General features: G+C 35.5%; 9 protein-coding genes and 1 non-coding gene across 10 annotated transcripts; 5 read left to right on the top strand and 5 right to left on the bottom strand.

The window, feature by feature from the left end:
- Positions 1-60: 60 nt before the first annotated feature.
- Positions 61-4,278, top strand: TOF2 (Tof2p; the record flags this gene model as incomplete). Its single annotated transcript, XM_003668723.1, has 1 exon — positions 61-4,278. One exon carries the CDS (start codon positions 61-63, stop codon positions 4,276-4,278), a length of 4,218 nt encoding a protein of 1,405 aa, XP_003668771.1.
- A 466-nt stretch (positions 4,279-4,744) lies between these two features.
- NDAI0Btrna22L lies at positions 4,745-4,866 on the bottom strand. Its single transcript has 2 exons — positions 4,828-4,866; positions 4,745-4,789 (listed from the first exon to the last, which is right to left on the bottom strand). It is a non-coding gene; the product is annotated as a tRNA-Leu (tRNA).
- Positions 4,867-5,393: 527 nt separating this feature from the next.
- On the bottom strand, positions 5,394-6,686 carry NDAI0B04930 (uncharacterized protein; the record flags this gene model as incomplete). The annotated part of the gene is made up of 1 exon (XM_003668722.1): positions 5,394-6,686. One exon carries the CDS (start codon positions 6,684-6,686, stop codon positions 5,394-5,396), a length of 1,293 nt encoding a protein of 430 aa, XP_003668770.1.
- A 660-nt stretch (positions 6,687-7,346) lies between these two features.
- Positions 7,347-8,954, bottom strand: APE3 (aminopeptidase Y; the record flags this gene model as incomplete). Its single annotated transcript, XM_003668721.1, has 1 exon — positions 7,347-8,954. The coding sequence occupies one exon, from the start codon at positions 8,952-8,954 to the stop codon at positions 7,347-7,349; it is 1,608 nt and encodes a 535-aa protein (XP_003668769.1).
- A 302-nt stretch (positions 8,955-9,256) lies between these two features.
- On the bottom strand, positions 9,257-11,560 carry NDAI0B04910 (metallo-dependent hydrolase superfamily protein; the record flags this gene model as incomplete). The annotated part of the gene is made up of 1 exon (XM_003668720.1): positions 9,257-11,560. One exon carries the CDS (start codon positions 11,558-11,560, stop codon positions 9,257-9,259), a length of 2,304 nt encoding a protein of 767 aa, XP_003668768.1.
- Positions 11,561-12,621: 1,061 nt separating this feature from the next.
- Positions 12,622-14,222, top strand: SSH1 (Ssh1p; the record flags this gene model as incomplete). Its single annotated transcript, XM_003668719.1, has 2 exons — positions 12,622-12,631; positions 12,754-14,222. The coding sequence occupies 2 exons, from the start codon at positions 12,622-12,624 to the stop codon at positions 14,220-14,222; spliced, it is 1,479 nt and encodes a 492-aa protein (XP_003668767.1).
- Positions 14,223-14,682: 460 nt separating this feature from the next.
- Positions 14,683-15,120, bottom strand: MRPL27 (mitochondrial 54S ribosomal protein mL41; the record flags this gene model as incomplete). The annotated part of the gene is made up of 1 exon (XM_003668718.1): positions 14,683-15,120. One exon carries the CDS (start codon positions 15,118-15,120, stop codon positions 14,683-14,685), a length of 438 nt encoding a protein of 145 aa, XP_003668766.1.
- Positions 15,121-15,495: 375 nt separating this feature from the next.
- On the top strand, positions 15,496-18,207 carry DUG2 (glutamine amidotransferase subunit DUG2; the record flags this gene model as incomplete). The annotated part of the gene is made up of 1 exon (XM_003668717.1): positions 15,496-18,207. One exon carries the CDS (start codon positions 15,496-15,498, stop codon positions 18,205-18,207), a length of 2,712 nt encoding a protein of 903 aa, XP_003668765.1.
- Positions 18,208-18,578: 371 nt separating this feature from the next.
- SAF1 (SCF ubiquitin ligase complex subunit SAF1) lies at positions 18,579-20,453 on the top strand (the record flags this gene model as incomplete). The annotated part of the gene is made up of 1 exon (XM_003668716.1): positions 18,579-20,453. The coding sequence occupies one exon, from the start codon at positions 18,579-18,581 to the stop codon at positions 20,451-20,453; it is 1,875 nt and encodes a 624-aa protein (XP_003668764.1).
- A 429-nt stretch (positions 20,454-20,882) lies between these two features.
- NDAI0B04860 (uncharacterized protein) lies at positions 20,883-22,065 on the top strand (the record flags this gene model as incomplete). Its single annotated transcript, XM_003668715.2, has 1 exon — positions 20,883-22,065. A coding segment is annotated over one exon (1,183 nt), but the record flags the coding sequence as incomplete, so codon positions are not given.

Genomic DNA, 22,065 nt, shown 5'->3' with positions numbered 1-22,065 from the left:
ACGAACAAGCAAAAAGATCATAATTGAGAATTTTTTCACTGTCATAGGCACCTTTTCGTAATGTATAAACTGCAAGTGGTTTTAATACCACCGAGTGCCAAAGATGCATTTATACAAATGAACGTTCCAACTAACCCAAATGAATCATCTCAAACCATACACAATAGATCTAATGTGTTACCAAATACAATGATGAACGGTGTTGAAACATCGATGCAGTTTATAAATCCAAATATGACAAATACATCAATGATACGTCCAAATTTCATAGGTCAATCCAAAATAAAGAAATTTTTACATTTCACGAAACCATCTAATTCATTATTTGATCTATCAGAAGAAATCTTAAGTAAATGCGAAAAAATGTATCCCTCTGTGGCTAACGAAGTAGAAATCTTGAGTCTACAAGACATTAGCGGTTGTGATCTTGACCCAGATTTTATAGTGAAAGATATCTTCAACATTGAAAACACTGTTCGTGTGATTCTCAAAAATGAGTTAAATACAGATGATCAAGCCAGTACTTCCTTATATAGAAATTATAAAAGAAGAAAACTTAATGATGGTGTTTCTCAACAGACTAACCACCTTCCACTCGGTAACAATATTCAATCTCATTCTAATGGTACACTGAACATCGGGAAAAAGCGTTCAGCAACGTCTTCTGGAATCAGACCTTCAATTAATGGTACATCAGCTTTAAGAATATCAACGCCTTTGGCCCGTCAAATATATCCACCTTCTGGAATGACTAAGATCTCAAATAATTCAGATGATGAGAATGATGATTTCAGTGAAAGGTCGTTTTTACCTCCACCAAATCAACCTCAATCACCACCTATCCGCATTAGTTCTGGTATGGATACTACTAAAAAGATCAAATCCACCGTTATAGAAGAAGATACTGTCTCTAGATCCGAAATGGTCGATCCAGATAAATCAAAACAACAAAGAATTTTATCTGGTACCCCAGGACGTTCTACCATGACTCCAAATAGAGTTACATTAACAGGACAAAGAGTTCTATCTGAAAATTATGGGAATTCGAATGGGAATGGACTAATTTTCTCTGGATCCAAACAAACCGCTATGAAAAGACAAGAACAACCCCCAGTCTCCTCGCCAAGAATAACTTCAGGAATGTTAACAATTCCAGAACCAAAAATTTCAGAAGTGGAGAAAGAATTACATGAAGGTCCATCCAGTCCTGCTTCTATCTTACCTGCAAAATCCGATAGAATTCCAATGAAGAAACCATATTCTGAACGAAATTCCGATATGGCTACTGATTTGAATGAAGATTATGAAGAAGAACTTGAAGAGAACCACGCCTACAACACTAAACCTAATAAATTATTTGATAATTTAATCTCTAAAGAAACAACTGTCAAAGCTACATCTCCGCCACAAAGGAAAACTTCATTGCAAACAAAAGTCAATAATAAGGCAACACGTATTTCGTCTCAACAGTATCAAGAAGAAGACTTGAAAAGGATAAGTAGCTTTCCTGATGATGACGAAGATGAAGAACAAGAAAAGAAGGAGATCCCAGAAGATCAACATAAGATTTCTGCTATTGGTCAACCTAATGCAACCTTTGATAATACAGAAGCAATCCAAGATATTGAAATAGATAATGAGGATGAGGCATCTGAACTAATTGATAACACCTCTGAGAAAGCCGACGGAGACTTCAGCCCTAATGAAAAGACAGAATTATTGAAAATGATTGATAACTTTATACCCGAACCATCTTCATCGGCAAAGAAATTGGAGCAACATGACAAGAAAATCAAAGAACAACCTGGTAGAAAATCTCCAACCTTGAAAGACGTTATTAAGGAATCTCAAACGTCTTCTGTACAAGTTGATAAATTAAAACCGAAAAATATCTCCGGAGAGAAGGATGTGAAGAAACAGGATAGTATTTCATCCATAGGAACCACCCTAAATGCAGCCGAAATAAAAATGAATTCGAAAAAAAGAGTTAATGAAGAATCGAAAGAGAATGCTATTGTAAAGAAACCTTTAACTAAAAGTGTATCTGGTTCTTCTTCAATAAATACCCAACCTAAAAAATCGAAAGTTGAAATGGAACCAATTCCAGTTGCAAAAGGTAACAAAATGAAAACTTTAGAATTTTCAACTGACGAAGAATCTACTGACGATGAAAACGATACTACTCCAAAGAAAAAGATAGAGAACACAACTGCTGTTGGAAAATTCAAATTTAAGAAACAAGAAGAAGAACTTCCAATTTCCAGATCTCACAAAGATATTAAACTTGCGTCACCTCAAGAAACAGAAAAAAAGCCTACCCAATCTGTAACATCTACTAAGAAGATTATTGAAAATAAGGCAATTGTTGATAAAAAAACATCTTCTGGTTCAGATTCAGATCCAACCTCCTCAGCTTCTTCCTCTGATGAAAGCGAATCTTCTTCCTCTTCTTCAGAGGATGAGAATGATAGAAACGTCACTCTTTCTAAACCAGGTAAGAATCCATTTGCTGGAAAGTCCTTAACTGCATTACTTGATCATAAATTAACTGCTACCACTAAATCTAACAAGCCTTCCCCACGTGAAAATCTTTCCCAAACCAAACCAAGAACGTTTGCAGGTAAGCTAAAAGATTACCAAACACCTGAAGTAATTGAGAGCGATGAAGAAGATAGTTCAGCCTCTTCTTCGTCTTCTTCTTCTTCCTCTTCCGAAGATGAAAGTATGGAAGAATCAAAAGACTCTAAAGCTTCTAGTTCTGAACCCAAAACTACTGCATCGTCAAGTACACGATCTTCACCATCAAAGGAATCAAGCTCAACTATCGCGACCAAGACCGACCTTAAAAAAGAAGTTGTAAAGCAATCATCTTCAAGTACAACCATCAAAACAGATGATAGGAAAGAACTGGCAGAACAATCAAGCTCGATTATCGCCACTAAGGGAGATAACAAGAAAGAAGCAGTAAAGGATACCAATACAAAAGTTCCTGAACTTGCAAATACTAAACTTCAGGATTCATTGAACGAATATAGTGATGATGATTTACGATTAGCTATGGAAGTGATTACAGCCCAACCTAAAGAAGAAAAAGAAGAAAATAAATTATCTACTCGAGAAAAAGCTGAATTAAAAAAGCAAGAAAGGGAGGCAAATAAGTTGAAAAGAGCACAAGAGTTAGAAGCGAAGAAGAAGGCGAAGGAAGAGCAAATGTTGAAAAGAAAAGAGGAGACCGAAAGAAAGAAGAAGCTGAAAGAAGAGGAAATCTTAAAGAAGAAAGCTGAAGCTGAAAGAAAGAAGAAACTTAGAGAGGAGGAGGCTTTGAAAAAGAAAGTTGAACTTGCAGCTAAAAAGCAAGCAAAATTAGATGAAACAAAGAGAAACAGTGAAGAAAAAGAATTGAAGATGAAATTGGAAGCAGAATCGAAAAAGAGGAAAGAAGCTGAAGAGAAGAAGAAACAAGAAGAAGAGAAACTAAAAGAAGCTACTAAAGAACAAGAATCCAGAAAAGAAAAGAAGGAGGTAGAGCTTTCGAAAACGAACCAAGGATCAGATAAACCGGTGCGTGAAGGCGGAGTAGAAACACGTACTCAGTTGGAGCTGCGAAAAGCTGAATCGGACTCTGATTCAAGTTCAGATACATCAGCTTCGTCTGATGATGAAAGCTCTTCCGATGAAGAAACTTCCTCATCTAGTAACAAATCTGCTCATTCCAGGAGACTGATTGTTGATACTCCAAAAGAGGCTCTTGCAAAAAAATCAACCCCAAAGGAATCAACTGTACAACATGAACATTCAAATTCTATGAGGTCTGGAATTACTTCTTCTACCCAAATATCAAGTGCACAGGGTTCTTTCAATAAATCAACAACTATCACTTCTACTCAACCCACTCAACCAGCAGTAAAAGCGTCAAGCCCTGTTCAAAAACTACCTCCTTCTCTAAGACCATCCTTAAATTCATTATCTGATTTGGTATCAAGAGGTATCCCAGACGTGAAAGAATCGGCCCTATCAGGCAAGAAGAGTAATTTAAGTAAATCCACCACCCCAAACAACGATGAAAGAAATGATTCCTCATCATCAGACGATAGCTCATCAGATTCGGACTCAAGTTCAACTTCTAGCTCAGATTCGGACTCAGATTCTGATTCATCATCAGACGAAGAGACAGGAAGCTTTATTAGTGCTAAATCTGCCAATGTTGCATTGACAAAAACGAATAAGAAAGTTCGTGGAGGGTTTGCATCTTTAATCAAGGATTCCAAAAGAAGATAGATACCAAATCATGTACAATATATAGCATAAAATATTATTTTATCTTAGAACTATAACTATCAGACTTTTCAAGTATGATTTTACAATAAGTCTCCCGTTGATATTCTTATACTCGATGTCCCCTACAGACATGCTTTATTCGAACGGAAATTTGATGTAGCAGAAGTATCGATCGCTTATCCTTCATATGTTAAAGTACTTGGCAGATGAATATTAATGAAGAGCTGCGATGGCGATTTAATATGATGCTACAAAACTTTTTAGAGTTTCAAGCGAAGAAAACTACAGCTAAGGCGCTCTTGAAAGATGAAAGAGAATGTACCTGGGAACTACCTCGTAAACATTCATTATAATGTTAAAAATAAATGTAACCTCAGTAAGTAAGGTGTTGTGCTGGCAGGTCGTAATACTTTAAATGTGATCCTTACACTAATCCTTATTACCACAAAAATGTACCTAAAAAATATGGTTGCTAAGAGATTCGAACTCTTGCATCTTACGATACCTGAGTATTCCCGTAATGTTTTACAGGCAAAGATTATTTATTTTCCTTGAATCAGGCGCCTTAGACCGCTCGGCCAAACAACCATAATAATATATTGTTCTGATGTTGTATGAATAATAAATTCGTTCTTTATCCGCAGGTGACAAGTTCAGACAGCTGTTTTGATTTTACTGATGATTGTCGTCTATAACATCAAGCATCTTCAGACTCTTGCTTTAGTTAGACTTATGAGATGCTTCATTGTTCATATTCTGTAACAAAGCACGCGTCCCGGATCAATATATACCGACATTCTGAAAACAAGGGTCCCTCCCTCATTTAGTGGTTTATAAATACTATACTTTGTATTTCGATCGAAAGGAAAACGAATAAAATGAACAAACTTATATGAACTCTAGTATTGATATATGATATGATATAGTTTAATTATATAGAATTCGAAAGAAAAAGGAATTGTTCGAAGTTATCGAAGGGTTTGCGAAGCTTCAGGGAAACGTTGAAGGATAGATAAAATTACTATGGGGACCATGAGAGTTTTGCTTATTATCTTTATAATCTTAGAGTACCTTGTATTATAATTATAGGAAAAAAAGGAATTGATTTACGAGTCTCATAGTGGGAGGGATGGGGGATTTGCCCATTGTAAAACCCAAATAGAAGCAGAAACGACAATGATACTAACAGGTAAACTCAAAACTACGTAACTCCAGAATAAAATATCAGCCATTTCAGCCTCAAAAAATTCATTTAATTGAGTAATTTGTGTTAATTGAATAGCTGGTGGACTAACCGTCAATAAGAAACCAACAATTAGAAAAATAGGATCATCTAATATACTGACGTTGATATACTTAACTGCACATGTAATGATTGGGAGAAGAAAACATGATGGTAAAATCATACGGCCTACGATTGAACCAATTAATAACTTCTTATGATTGTGCGTCTTGGGGAATGTTTCACTTGATGGGTATAAGTTAGAACCTAACACAATTAGAATCATAGGGATGGAAACTGAACCTAATTGGATGACAGCTTCACCAAAAGTGTTATTTAAAAAACCATTATTGTAAAATAGTTCATTTTGAAGCGGCGTAATAGCTGCAACACCGATTGAAATCAACATGGAATATAATGGTGGATTTAAATATGAACGAATAACTGTAAATAAATCAGTCAATTTATTAATAGTCTTTCTAAAGGCTTCTTGTGGACCAGGTTGAGTATCCTCTAAATCAGTGTCTACTGGATCAGGATTTACGGAGGTTTCTCTTGAGTTTTCTTGTGATGCAGCAACAGCTTCTAAATGTGCATTGACTTGAGTTTGCGGCATATGGTGCATGTTTTCACCTGACCATTTCATTAGTTTATTATAACCCCAACTCCATCTTAACATCTGACCCAATTGCTGAAATATTAGAAGGTATAATATACCCCTTGAAGCCACATTATCCCTTGTATCATTAGGGATTTGATCCCAAACCAAATTAGGTAATGTATATGCCAAAGATAAGGTTAAAGATACTGGTAAAGAGTTACTGTTACCGAATATCGAATTTGCTAAAACGAAATTTGTTTCATCACGATCCAACTCTAACACTGTAGCCATAATTTTACCAGAAATGTAAGAAATAGCAGTAGTCAATGCGAAAAACAATGGTATTATGGAGATTTCCATTATCCTCGCCATAGACAATGATTTTGCTAACTTACTAAAAATCAAACATGGTGTAAAAAGGTCGATATTAATAGCTGAAATTACCTTTTGTGCTTGCTTAGTCAACAAACCTGAATGTGCACTCCAAAACCCCGCTAAAGCTATTATCACAACTTGTAACACTGATTGGAAAACTAGATATGCGATGTGGTATAGTGTGAAAGTTTCTGTTGCAGTACCGTCCATCAATAAAAAAAGGAATAAATGTATATAAAATGAAACTTTATACTTCTACTAAAAGGAGAAGTGGGATGTTTGTAAGCGGTGAATAATCCCGATGAGATGAATATATTAAAGTTTATTGGAGCTGTTTTTTTGCTAGCCAACAATAAGATGTGGAAAGGAATTGTAGTTATATATTTCTCAGTTTTATACGTGAAAGTGGCAAAGAGAAATAAATTATGACCCTTTCGATGGCTTAGTCACTAAAATCAACTGTCTGCAGTTATAAAACGGCTATTCCCATAGATCTATATATTTTCCAAAAAGATCCCTTTAAATTTTTCAATGTGAAAAGAAAGAAAGAACGATAAGGGGTGTTAGGGTTATTGCGCCACAATGGCAGCCCTTTCCATAGCGCCCTGCATTGGCTCCATAGGGCGCGAAGTTGATGAAAACGTCACAAAATGACACCAAACAAAAGGAATATAAAAATATCAAGGCAAAAGTTTCTGACAAAATCGAGATGAATCTGTTTGCAAATATGGACTTATGATAGACCCTAGCCAAGAAAAAACTTTTTAATTAGAATATTGTACAGAAAATACTATATAGACCACATTAGGTATTAGTCGACTAGCTGCTTCCCTTCAAGAAATTCTATTTTTTTTATTCGGATATGCCAGACTATAGCCACAACATACTTCCTCTGTATTTAAACTCAGAAGTTTCCTGAAGTAAGGAAGTTGAACTTACAGTAGCATTCGTTTCTCTTTCTGGGAAACCCTTGAAGGAATTAGCATATGTTGCAACTGAATGAGCAATTAACTTAGTATTTACCATAAATGCTTCCCAAGATAAGTTAGAGACATCGTCACAGAGTTGATGATAACATTTATCTAAGACTTCACCATTAAATACATTATCCTTTTCCGCACCAGCTGCGATACCACCAGCGGGGATACCATTTTCGATAAATCCAACGTAATCTGATCTACCATCGAAGGGAACCAACGTATAATTCAAACCATTGCTGGTATAATAATCAATATATAAATCTCTTAGTTCTTCCGAGCCTTTAGGATTGTCGATATTATTGGCATCGTAAACTTCATATTCATAATTAGGTGACGCCATCATATCGTAATCCATAAAGACTCTAATCTTCCTATTTTCTTCTGGGGATAAATGATAAGCATAATAATTTGATCCTAATAAACCTTCTTCCTCTGCTGCCCACCAGGCAAAACGAACTTTATTCTTTATTTTAAAGTGAGTTAATTGTTTAGCAACTGTCAGTAATGAAATAGTACCTGAACCATCATCATTGATACCTGGGCCTTCTTCAACTGAATCACTATGAGCACCTAATGCAACAATATTTTCTGGATCACCATTTTTGGTGTCAGCAATAATGTTCTTAGTAGTAATATTCTTCACGTATGAATCCATGGCAAAATAGAGAGTATAATCAGGATCCAAAGCAATATTTTCAATTAATTCGACACCTGTTTCATATGTAACACCTATAGTGGAAACAGTATTATTAGTTGGTTCCCCTAAGGTTCCGTGTAATCCAGAATCTGCATTAGGGTCACTATCATAAACAATAACAGCATGATAACCATGTTTCCCAGCTAGATCTGATTTGTTTCCAAAGGGGCAATGTCCTCTTTCAATTAAAGCTATTCTTTTTGGAGACCTTCCTGATTGTTCAGTTGGTGGCGGTGCAACAGAATCAAAATCGGCATCTTCACAACCTAAATTTGGAATTTCAACTAATTTACCAATAAATGGTTTAACTGGTGGGGACAAGGAGAAAGCAGTAATATTATCAAAATTTTCACCATGTTTGGCATCAGATAAATTGAAAGAGATAATTTTACCACTTAACGCATTGAAACTTTGTAAAGAGACATCATAATAATCCTTCATATCATCGAATTGTTTCAAAATGTATTCGATGGTTTTCCAATGACCTGGGGATCCAATGACACGAGTTGGATGCCCGTATTTCTTTTCGGACTGTTCAGCTATGTGATATAGATCCCAAGCAGTAGCGTTTAGATCATCTAGACTGATATGTTTTTGTAACTTCTCAGATGTGACTAAAGGCTTTAACAAGTATGGTACATGAGGATGCCAGCCATTGGTATAAGCTTGTTGAGTATCATCGTTAAATAATTGTAAATCATCCCTGTTTTCGTTCGAGAAGATTTCTTGGAAAAATGTTGGCAATCTTCCTGCCTGAGCGATGGAAGCTGTAGAAAAAACAGCCAATGTCGATAGTTTCATTTCACTGGCTCACAATTGAGTAGATCTTTTAAAATATATTATCTAAAAGACTAGAAGTGGTGTTATTGACCATAAGGGGAGCACATTATATAAAGACTTTTCTTAAAAAGTCCTACTCAAGGTTTTTTCTCGAACGGACGTCCTTATAAAAAAAAAGGTGCGACAGTTGATGTGCCACACAGACTTTTTTAAAGATGAAAACTTCGGTGAGGGAGAAGTCTTTTAAAACTATCTAGTACTTATTATTAGGGTAAAAATCATATGAAATATGAATTATTTAGGATCAAGTGGAGCCAAAATCACTAACTTGAAGTCATAATAAATAACCATTCTTGCTTCAAAGTTTGAAATCGATATTTTCTTCTCAAAATCGGAACGTTATGTTTCTCCGAAGTGTCATATTCAACATCATACCAAACATCTACAAAACCCATATTATCTTTAAAAAACCCACCTTTTCTGCTACTTATCCCTAACCAATTTCTCTTTTGATATGATCCATATCCACTAGATTGCACGCTTGTCCTTGCCAATTCACAAAGATCAGCAGCGTTCAATAAATAAATGTGCGATGCGACTCCATATTCTTCCACTAATGGTTCAGCGGTATAAGAATTATTGAATAAAATGGACTTGGAAGATAAAGAAACTTTGAAACCAATTTTAAAAAATGTCATGAATGGGTTTGCCAGATAATTTGATTGCTCTTCCATTATTACGTTCCTAAATGAATCAGCTTCGGGCATCTGAAGAGATGAAATGTCAAGTTTATTAGAGCGATTGTTTGTTGCAGACGATAACGGTTGTGTAACTATCGGGATCTGATAAAGGTAAAATAAATATGGTATAAGTGTAGGATTTTGCCAAATCGGTTCAGAATCTAATAACCCGCCGTTACAGAGCAAAAAATTACCAATCAGGGACTCTAATAGTGTTGTGAAGCATAATGTGTCACTAAATTGTGAGGTATGATTATTCAATGGTGAACAATTGCTCCTATAAAGAAATGTGTTTTGGGAATTAATGAATCGAATATTATTTATCTTGGATATATTAACAAAAATATAGTAGAGATACTGTGATATTGTCGGATTATCACCTTTGCCAGTCCATAATTTAGGAAGACAATTAGTGTCTAAAAAGGAATGCCATAGATAATCATCGGTAACATTTGTGTGCAAATCGAATGAGCAAACGGAAGACAAAAATATCTGAAGATTGCTGTTGTTCACATTATCAGCAGTTAATAGTGGATTAAATATAATATCAAAATAATCTTGGAAATTCTCTACCCTTCCCACCTTAAATAGCTTTTTATACGATCTTGACAGTTGAATGTTCCATCGTATATAAGGTGATATCAAATTCCATCTAACGATCCAATCTGAAAAAGTAAACCACCAATCCTTATCCTTGTCGAGTGGATAAAATTGGAAATCAACTGAAAGTTGGGCTAGTTGATAAACTGACTCTTCCAGTGGGTTAATTACACGTTCTTTTAATAGTTGAGCTAGATATTCTCCTTCTATAGAGTTATCAAATTCTAAGAAAGTTTTTGCCAATAGAAAAAAATATAAGGTTTTGCCTTTCAATGCTTCCTCATCAATAACTTGGAAGGGAATAATATGATAATTGGGAAGGTATCTAGTATGATACCATTCTAAGAATTCGTCATCTATTATCTTCATATTAAAATGAACAGCTTCCGTACATGAATTCATAATCTTGAAGATATCTTTCAATTTGAACTTACTCCCTGTTGAATTGATGTATACTACTCTTTCTGAATCTGTCGCAATTTTCTTACAAATGAAATCATTCAATTGATGTTGGGATATACAGCCGCTTAGTAATAAATTTTGATCAATTTTCCTGGTATTATAAAAATCTCTATGTGGAACCATTTTATTTTGTAATATTTCTGTTTTGGCATTCAAAGATTGATATAGTTCAAATTTGTCCTTCAGATATTGCAATCGTTTTCCTGCAATCTTGTTTAGATTGTGGGACTGTGTTAATTTCACCATGAAATCAAAATCATTTTTAAATTCATTAAACGTAGGGATGTTACTGTCATTTTCTGCTATCAAAGTTTCAATTCTTTCACTGTCCAATATACTCATTTTTACAGAATCTCTTCGGTAAGTCACATGCTTTACATTTCCTACTGTTCTTGTTATTAGTAATAGTTTTTTCCTTCCGGAGGTCAGTTCTATACTTTGCAGGGATATATTTGAATTGTTTAAATTATTTCTTTGAGACAACATAGACATGTATTTTTTCCTTAGTTCCCCTGCTTGAATAATATCAGAAATCCCTGATGGTGGATCATCATATATTGCTCTCATAGAACGATTTACTGGTGTCCTGTCAGGCTCTCTTTCTTTTTCTAGAAACATGGGCAAGCCCAAGAACATTTGTTTATCAAATGTGGTGTCTAATGGGGTAAGGTCAATATCATCTAATGTAAGTTTCGAAGTTTTAGTGTCTTTACTAGATTCTAGCGAGTGTTGTAGGGCTAAGCTACGTCTGGGAGCAGGGATCAAATGTTCGTAACCTTGAAGATCTCCGAGCTCTTCACTTTCTGTTAATGTCATAGTTTTCATTTTTTTGAAGTTCCGTATGTTTGTTCTATGTATTTTGGCTGAACTATTATTATAACGAGGAAATATGAATACTACAGAATGCTTTTTTTCAATAGCTAGAAAACCTGATCATTCAAGGTTCAAGGTGCTAAAGCAGATCATCTATATGTATGTATTTTTGTAGGACCATGTCCCTTGCTATGTGCCTCCGCAGGATCTGCTCGAGCCTAGAGCCATCTATCCGTGTCTGCGGACTGTTTCCCACGATTGTTCCTTGGCTCCTTGTTTAGAGTCAAGTCAAGTCAAGTCAAGTCAAGTGTGGGGTAATTAAAACCCGGTTTGTGAAATTCGGAAGTCGGAAGTCGGAAGTCGGAAGTCGGAAGTCGGAAGTCGGAAGTCGGATACCTGTCCGATAATTAAGGGCGGTTACCGGAAACAACACCAAACAAGGCACATGCCTGTGTATATGGTAGTAGAAAAAGTCTGAAATGGTAGAACATATGGCATGGGTGGAAAGCTTCGTATCTTAATATATTATTTCTAACAAAAGTTTTTTCTGGAAAAATTACGGAAGAAAAACCTATACTTACCCTGTCGTCTCTTTCTCCCCTTTCTTAAAAAGATGAAAACAAGATTAAGTCCTATGGAATGCTCATTAACAGATTATTTTTCCTAATTCAGTCTCAATAAGTTGTATGGTTCTACGAACATTATATGCTACGATATTTGTGACGCCATCGGTAAGTATTTCGTAGGAGATGATCTCCGTTTCAAGTGATAAAATCTTTTAGGTATTACCCTACAAAGCTGTTTCTTAATTTTTCCAAAATCCAAAAGTGAAAAAGTCTGTAAAGTTAACGTTTAGCAAAACAAGCAGACTAACACAAACCGTTATTCACCGAAACTTTCAAGAAGGCGAGGGACATTCCACACTCAATGCCATTGCCTTTAAGCAAGCAACTCAAAGAATCAATCAATTGATAAGATATCCCTTTCCAGTTTCTAGCCTGTGATACTACCATTGCATTTCATTTATCGTATAAAAGAGAATCAATCCCTTATTCCACTAGAAAATCTACACCATGGCTGGCTGTATGTCAATATTTCTGTTATTCGTGGTGAGTCAATCAATTATTGAATTGATCATCGACCATTCATAACATTACAATTACTAACATCGCGCCTTATTCTTTCGTAATTTTTTTTGTTTACAGTTCGTCTTATTGATGTGGCAAAGCCTTTTTTACCAATTCTACCTGAAGTGGAAAGTCCACTCGAAAGGGTCCCATTCGATGAGAAGATGGTTTACACTATCTTCACTGCGTTAATCTACCTTTTTGCAGAATTCCCATTGACAGGTATTTCTAAGGACTTTCAAACTGCCACTGTGAATGATCCAATTTATTTCTTACGTGGTGTCTTTGCAGCTTCTCCAAAGACCCTTCTAGAATTCGGTATTTTCCCAATTATTTCAAGTGCTCTATTATTACAATTATTAGCAGGTTTGAAGATCATTAAAGTCAACTTCAAAATTCAAAAAGATCGAGAATTGTTCCAAACTTTAACTAAATTATTCGCTGTTTCTCAATATTTCATCTTAACCAACATTTTCATCTTCTCTGGATATTATGGTGCTAATCTATCCATCCTTCAAATTGCCCTATTAAACTTTCAATTATGTGGTGCTGGTTTGTTTATCACCTTATTAACTGAAGTAGTTGACAAAGGTTTCGGTTTCGCATCCGGGATTATGATTTTAAATACGGCAGCTGTCGCTACCAACTTTATTGCTGATACCTTCGGTGTAAGTCAAATTAAAATTGACGCTGCAGGTCATACTGAAGCACAGGGTTCCCTAATGAACTTAATTCAAAGTTTTAGAAATAAGGATACCACTATACTTGGTGGTATCATTGCTTCTTTCACCAGAGATTACTTACCAAATTTTACAACCACTGTCGTCGTTGTCCTTTTTGCTGCCATTGTTTGTTACTTACAAAGTGTCCGTTTGGAATTACCAGTTAGATCTACTAGAACTCGTGGTGTTAACAATGTCTATCCTATCCGTCTATTAAATATTGGTGCTCTTGCTTTATTGTTCTCATACATTGTTCTATTCTACGTCCACATCTTTTCCTTCATTTTAATTCAAATTGTTGCTAACAACAATCAAGAAAGTATAATCTGCAAGATCTTGGGTCATTATGATAACGTCAACAACCTTTTAGCTGTACCAACTTTCCCACTATCACTATTGACCCCACCAAGATCATTCTTCGGTGGTATGGTCTCTCAACCATTAACTTTTGTTGTTTACACTTCCTTCGTTGTTTTTACAAGTATTTGCTTCGCCTCTCAATGGCAAAATATCTCAGGTTCATCAGCTCGTGATTTAGCTGCTGAATTTAAAGATCAAGGTATCACATTAACTGGACGTAGAGAACAAAACATCGCTAAAGAATTAGATAAGATTGTCCCAGTGGCATCTAATACTGGTGCTGCTATGCTTGCCCTATTAGCTGTTACTGGTGAATTATTAGGTTTGAAAGGTAAAGCCGCTGGTATTGTGATAGGTATTGCTGGTGGGTTCTCATTATTAGAATTGATTACTCTAGATTATCAACAAAGTGGTGGTCAAAGTGCTTTATCTTCTGTTTTGGGTGCACCTAACGCTGGTATGTGAACCTAAACTAAAAAAAAAACAACCGATAAAAATTAATCGCATACCATTATTAGTAATACTTTACTATTATGTTATTTTTTGAAGGGCACCATATAATAGTATATAGGTTATGAAAAATATGTCCATTCTCTTCGGAATGTTTACGGTTTTGAATCTCTAAATTCTGCATGTTATTCTACCAATGGTGAATGTTCCTCATAATCATATATGTGTCATTATTTATCTATATGTATCTTTAAATAAACTTTACTTCCTACTAATATCTTTCATTATGAATATCAATTTATATTTTTAGTATGTGAGCCCTTTTGCTTCTCATATAAATATTTAGACATACACGACTCTATAGAGATTAATATGCGATAATGTCAGATGGAATATCTTATTTTCATAGTTATATATACATGTGAAGATAATTCCTTGTTAATTCGGGTTAAATGTTCACACATACGCATATGAATCAACCTCTTTCAGCATGACAAGAAACATCACTTGCCTTCCCTTGAACTCTCCCATCCCGAATAAATTCTTTAATTTTTTCAAAATATAAATTTTTATCTAATGGACCCTTTTTAAACCCAGTAAATTCGTGTCTTAATTCATTCGTATTATGGCTAACCAAAGGTTTTAATTCCAAATTCGGAAATGTCGGAGTAACAAATGTCCTAACCTTCCTCCAATTAATAACATATTCACCATATTTCGTATGTCTACCTATACCTGAAGATCTGGTACCTTTATACATCGTCTTGTTACCTTGTTTCGTCGTTAATGGTGTTCGCTTGTTACCGGTCTTAGTGAGACCATAAAATATCGTACCATCTTTGAATTTCTTCCACGGTCTCAGTAAGTTCGTTACTGGTGTGCTTTGAAATTGTAAGATATTTGTTGCTCTCATTCATGCAATTTAGTTCAATGGATTCGATTCCTGCTTTTATCCTTCTCCAGTTAATATGCTATCTTTATAAAGTGAATATACGTTATGTATTTGGCAAAACCTTTAAAATCTGCCTCAAAGTTCCTTTAGTATTCTTCTTAACTTTCAAGAAGTGGCGTTACCCGCATATGACCTTACTTGTAAATCAATTGAGTCAATAAAGAAACATCAATGACTATCAGAGATACTGAATGATGGGAAGTTAATTGACACCAGCTTTGAGATCATACATTGATCCGAATTGGTAACCATAATTTAATAGCAGAACCGAATTATATCTATCAATTGTTCTTTTCTGATTTCGAAAGCGGAAAGCCAACAAAAATTATTAAAAAAATGAATGTATCAAGACCAGAATTAATACATCGATGGAATCATAAATATTCCATCTTATCAGTCGTATCATTCCCTTCAAAGAAACTATTGTTTGCAGGTACACAAGACTCTAAAATCTTAGTTTTCCATCTGCCGACTTACAACCTTATCAAGACAATCCAATTAGGCAATTCTACTGAAACAAATACAAGATCAAGTGTGTTATGTATGACTAGATCTAATGATGAACGACATTTATTTTCTGCAGGCGCTGACTCCCTAGTAAGAATTTGGTCAGTAGATAACAATTCGATGAAAAACTTAATAAACGTGGAGGAATTAGCCACCATCTATTCAGTCACTGATATAGGTGATATTTTCTCAATAACATATTTAGATTTATTAGATACCATAGTATTTGGTTGTCAAAACGCAAGTTTATTATACTTGGATAATATATTTTTAAGAATACATGCTATGAATTCAAATGAAGAAATTGATCTCAATAGATTACCACATAGAAGATATGATAAATTTTTCGATTCATTTGGTCCAACTGGTTCAGGTGCTGCATCTTCATCGTCATTGGATTTATCACCTACAAGTCAAACAATTAATTTGGTTACCACTAATACAACCAATTTGAAAATTACAAATAATACTATTTTGGAAATACCTTCCGAAAATATCATTAAATATGCTCATAATGGGTTCATTTATTCTATTTGTAAGATGTGTTCGAGCTTCAATTGTCATTTTAATCAAGACTATCCAGTACCATCCTCTATGGAATCTGGGGATGAATGCAAGTATGGGTACATCATCTCATCCGGTGGAGATGGGGTTAGTAAAACATGGAAATTTGAAAAAATTCAAGGCAATGGGTCGATAAAGGTATCACTGATTGATGAGGACATGGATAATGAAGATAGTGTGTTATCCCAAACAATTGAATTCCCGTTCTTATATTGTGGCCTAAGTGATGGTATCATTAACATTTGGGATTTAAATACTAAACAATTAATCTCCACCTTAAACACTACAGATAAATCAGATATCATATCTTTATCAGTGTTCAATGATCATATTTTCGCAGTTGACAAATCTGGTATAACATTATTTTTCGAAAATCAAATCCACCACTGGAATCCCAATCAAGGTAATCTACTAACGTCTGAAATATTCGAAAGAGAAACGAAAGGCCAAGAAAGTTTACCAAGCTTACTAACTGGTGGTAATGATGGGTCTTTAACATTATGGGACATATCACATTTATTCAGTCAAAGAATAACACCAATGAAAACAGTAACAAGTGGTGATGCCTATGGATTCACCGCACAAGCAGTTCCTTCAAGATTTGAAAGAACTGCATCATGGGTAACATATCAGCCAGCAATGGTGAACAGTGAAGAAATGCTTAAGACATTACGCGAATTAATATCATACCAGACAGTTTCTCAAACTCACGATACTCAACAACAACTACAAACTAGAAGATGTGCTACTTATTTACAACAATTATTGAGAAATTTCGGGGCTGCCGATTCAAGATTATTCCCAGTATCAAATGGTGCAAATCCAGTTGTATTCGCCCATTTTAAAGGTAAGGGAAACAGTGAGACTGGAGAGAAAAAACGTATCTTATGGTATGGTCATTTTGATGTCATTCCCGCAGGTGACACAGAAAAGTGGAATACGAATCCCTTTCATTTGACCTGTGAAAATGGGTATTTGAAAGGTCGTGGCGTCAGTGACAATAAGGGGCCTTTAGTTAGTGCAATTCACAGTGTGGCAAGTTTATTTCAAGAAGATAAATTGATCAATGATGTTGTATTTTTAATCGAGGGGAATGAAGAAATTGGTTCACCTGGATTTTCTGAAGTTTGTCAGAAATATAGGAATATTATTGGTGAAAAAATTGACTGGATTTTGATGAGTAATTCTTCCTGGGTAGACCAAGAACACCCATGTTTGAATTATGGACTAAGAGGTGTTATTAATGCCCAGGTCAGCATATGGGGTGATGAGCCTGATAGACATTCTGGTGTGGATGGTGGTGTTCATAGAGAACCAACGACTGATTTGATAAATGTCATTTCTAAATTACAATCTGAAGATGGTCGCATTCAAATTCCAAATTTCTATTTACCGTTGAAAGAACTAAGTGCAACAGACTATGCAATGTTTCAAGAAATTATGAAAGAAGCAAATATAGACAAAAAGATCACAATAGAGGAACTAATAATTAATTGGACGAAACCCTCTTTATCCATCACAACCTTGAAAATGAGTGGTCCCGGTAATATTACCGTCATACCGAAATCTGCAAGCATCGGGTTATCTATCAGATTGGTTCCAGAACAAAGTGTTGAACAAGTCAAGAAGGATTTGACTGAATACATTAAACAAACATTTGCAAAATTACCAACAAAGAATCATATAGAAGTGACAATATTGAATGAAGCAGAAGCATGGTTAGGTGATCCAACAAATCATGCGTACCAAATATTAAAGGAAGAAGTTACAGCGGCTTGGGATATGGAACCATTATTTGTTAGAGAAGGTGGATCAATTCCATGTATTCGAGATTTGGAACGGATCTTTGATGCACAAGCAGTCCAGATACCTTGTGGACAATCGACAGACAACGCACATTTAAATAATGAAAATCTAAGGATTAAGAACTGGACAAAACTAGCAGAAATATTAACTAACGTATTTAATAGACTATAGATAGATGTTTTTCAAGAAGATTGTTACCCTTATTATTTTTTGTTATTGTTATTACTGCAGCTAAAAGAATATCGTTTTATATATAAAACTGAGGTTTCGTATATATGCTATTTCTTGTTTTGTCTTACATTCTTTCTATGAAGTATCAATGCTTTTAAATTTGAGCGCACATTGCAGATCTCCGGATTTCTCGTTTCCCCCGATGAATCATTTCAAAGGAAGTATTTAAAGGTAAAGAAATTAGGGAACCCTTTAATAAGTTCCCAACAGTAAAGCAATTCTCATTGCCTAATCGTCTAAGAATTTGAAAGCATTAATATTCATATTTATATAAACCGGGATAACGAGATAAAAGCAAGCGTAACATAATCATGGAGAAATCCAAAACCGAAACTAATCATTTTCCAGGATCTTTGCCGCCTGATATTATACAGTCTACATTACCATTTTTAGATCGAGAAGACATTGAGAATCTATCCCTAACAAACAAGTATTATCATAAGTTACTGAACTTCAATGAATCCCAAACACTATGGCATGAATTATTCCATAAGGCATACGGGACATTATATACGAATGATGAACCATTTCGCACTAAAAATTCTGAGAAATTTAAAACTTGCTCGGAAGCTATCATGCTAAATGCATTTCCAAATGTGAGCTGGAATGAACTCTTCAAATTACGTTCTAAAGACGCTAAACTTTATACTTGGGGGTGTCTCAAGCATGCCAGGTTGGGATATACAGCTGTCTCGAACCCAGCAGTGACTGAGGATGATTTAAATGGAACATCAACGAGGTTTAAATTCGGAGTTAACAAGCCTATAGAGGTCCCATGGTTTTCTAATGGTGAAAATTCTGAATTAGTTACCACAACCGCTGATGATGATAGTAGCGACTCTATTGTCCAAATATCCGGTGGCGGGTATTCTTTCCAAATACTGACGAGGTCAGGTAAATTATATTCTACGGGGCCAACGTATTCAGGGAGTCATCGAGGACCGGGACCTGAGAATAATGAAGAAGATTTTAACCCATTTAGAGAAGCTATCCAAAGTGTAGAGCATTCTTGGCCTCGAGTAAATATCACGAGAGGACCTACGACTTCCATCAACACTACCGGTACCTTCCATCCTCCAACCCCTCACCATTATGGACCTACACCTACCCCAACACAGCAAACAAATCATTCTCCCATAGGAAGACAAGATGAAGTGATAGAAACTATTGGCCCACATCGTAATATATACGATGAATTACAAACTATGGAAAATTTCGCAACAGAATTAGTGCCAGGTAATAAACATATCCGAAGGATGTTTACCAGACATTCTTTCCCAGTTTATAGTAATAACCCACCATCGTTTAAGATTGATAAGGAAGTCTTGGGTTCAATTAAATTTATTGGTATTACATCAGGTAGAAGTCATTTTTTGGCCCTAGATACTGAAAATGAGTTATATAGTTGGGATAACCCATCAACGGAACATGGTGTAAAAGTTATATTTGATGGGTTACCTTCCAAGGAAACTAATCCTATTTTGAAAATAGCATGTGGCTGGGATTTTAATTGTGTTTTCATTTATGATGTTGGGTTGGTTGTATGGAAAAGTAGAAAAGCTTTAAAACGAGGAGAATTATACTCTAAGGCCAATTATTTTATCATTCCAAACACAAGTTCCATCAGCGGTGATGATAAAGTCATTGATTTTACCTGTACTGAGGATAGCCATGTATTTTATATTGACTATAAAGGGGATACTTTGTATGAATATAAGAAACTGGGCATTGTTAACAAGGTCACTTTACCAACGGATAAAGTGAAGGGAAAATTGGTGAAGGTCATTAGCTGTTTGTCAAAATTAGTTGTCTTTACAGATCAAAACCTTTGTTATTCAATGCATGTACAAGACGGTTCCTGTGAAATGAATTCACTAACAGAATTGGCACTTGAGGATCCAGAAGATCGAATTTTATCATTATCTGGTGGGGACTACCATATACTTGCAGTTACTGAACAAGGCAAGTTATATGTATGGGGTGTTGAAAGTCAATATTCTGGTTGTCTAGGATTGGGTAGACCTCAGCATATTGTTAATGATCTCCACATTGGTACCTGGAATGGAGAAAGAAATGTGAAAGTATTAAAACCAACGAAAATTGAACTTGAGAAAGATTATATTTGCGTTGGCGTAGCGGCTGGTGGTTGGCAATCTGCCGCATTAATAATTAAGAGAGATTCATAATTAAATATGGGCAATAGGTAATACATAAGCTGATATTTTCCTTTATTTCTATTTAAAGAACACTCATAAAATTTAATATTACAAATAGAAATCATGCCTACTTAGAGCTATCGTTAAACATCAATGCATAAATATGGAATACAGAACTCAATATCACGAGCAATATAAGAACACCCAGCAATATAAAATGGTTGTACCTTAGGAATAATAAAGTCTGATAGTAGAAACCTTTTCGCTTAAAAGGGGTTGGAAATCAAAATGCACCACTAAATTAAGTGAAGAAATACAATTCTTGCTTATGGGTTGATTGTATTGGCCCTGGTTCGGCAGTTATGCATTATGTTTTTGCTGGAACCAAATATTCTATAGATGCATGGGATAAGAATAGTAAGAGCAAGATTAGTCATGGAGTAGATCCTAAATATCATCATGGTGGCGACCGAGCAAGGCATACTGGCCTTCACACCAGTGTTACTCCAGATCCGAGGACTCATGAACAAAGTGAACCATCACTTATCAACAACTTTAAATTTACATGATATCCCACGCGCTTCCCACACTCAGTCATTCAACTTCCCTCAACATGAGGCAAGTACCACTGTTGATCCAAATAAATCAACATCATCTAACAAAGATAAGGTGCCACCTTCTTCTATGTATGAACAATCCACTCCGAAGTACGGTCCATCCATGCATACACCATATCCATATCATTACTATGGGATGCCCCCACCACAAGGCTATTATTACCCATATCCTGCCATGAACCATAATATGGCACCCCCATCCCACATGTCGGCACCACCTTCGCCACATGTGTATTCACAATCAATGTATAATAATCATTTGCCAATTCCACAAACATTTTCCCAGCCGCCATTGCAACCTATTGTCAATCACTATAGGGATGTTCCTCATGCATTAAATCCTCAAAAACCATCACCGCTCTACCCTATTTCAAGTACCGGTGAATTTTCCAATTGGATTAGGACTCTGGACCATCTCAATTCATCTCAATATGGTGATTTAATTCCAAACAAACATTGTGTAGCTGCAAGAACACCTTCTCACTGGGAAGAACTTGGCCTCCAGTGGTTATTTTCCACTTACGTTAAAATGGATTTTTATCCTCAATGGGTCAAACAGGCCCAAGAGACCTCTGTACCTCTATTTACTATATTGCAAAGAGCTATGACCTTGGCCATGCAAGCCACTGATATCACTATTATCATGCGGAAATTATGTGACCTTCATTTCGAAAGCAAAGAGCCTGCCTTTATCTTTAACGCTAATGTGCAATCTATCATTTCACAGATTGACACAAAGGAACTTACTCAATATGAACCACTAATCAAAGACTACATTTTAAATGCTCTTACCGGTCCATACTCCACTATCAATAAGGAATTTCGTACATCGCAAAGTCCGTACTCTATTTCTGACATATACACTCGTATTTCCGCCGAATACGATTACATTACCACCACTCAATCAGCACGACCCAAGTGCTCTTACTGCCACATAGTGGGCCATACTCGTGATCAATGCTTTAAGGCAGTAGCTCCATCTACTACCAATCCAATTCCCAAACTGAAGTCTAACACTAGAACGA

Source organism: Naumovozyma dairenensis, chromosome 2 (genome assembly GCF_000227115.2).
Source record: "Naumovozyma dairenensis CBS 421 chromosome 2, complete genome".
Classification (NCBI taxonomy): domain Eukaryota; kingdom Fungi; phylum Ascomycota; class Saccharomycetes; order Saccharomycetales; family Saccharomycetaceae; genus Naumovozyma; species Naumovozyma dairenensis.
Note: the sequence above shows the minus strand (reverse complement) of the source record. Positions and strands in the feature narration are given on the sequence as shown.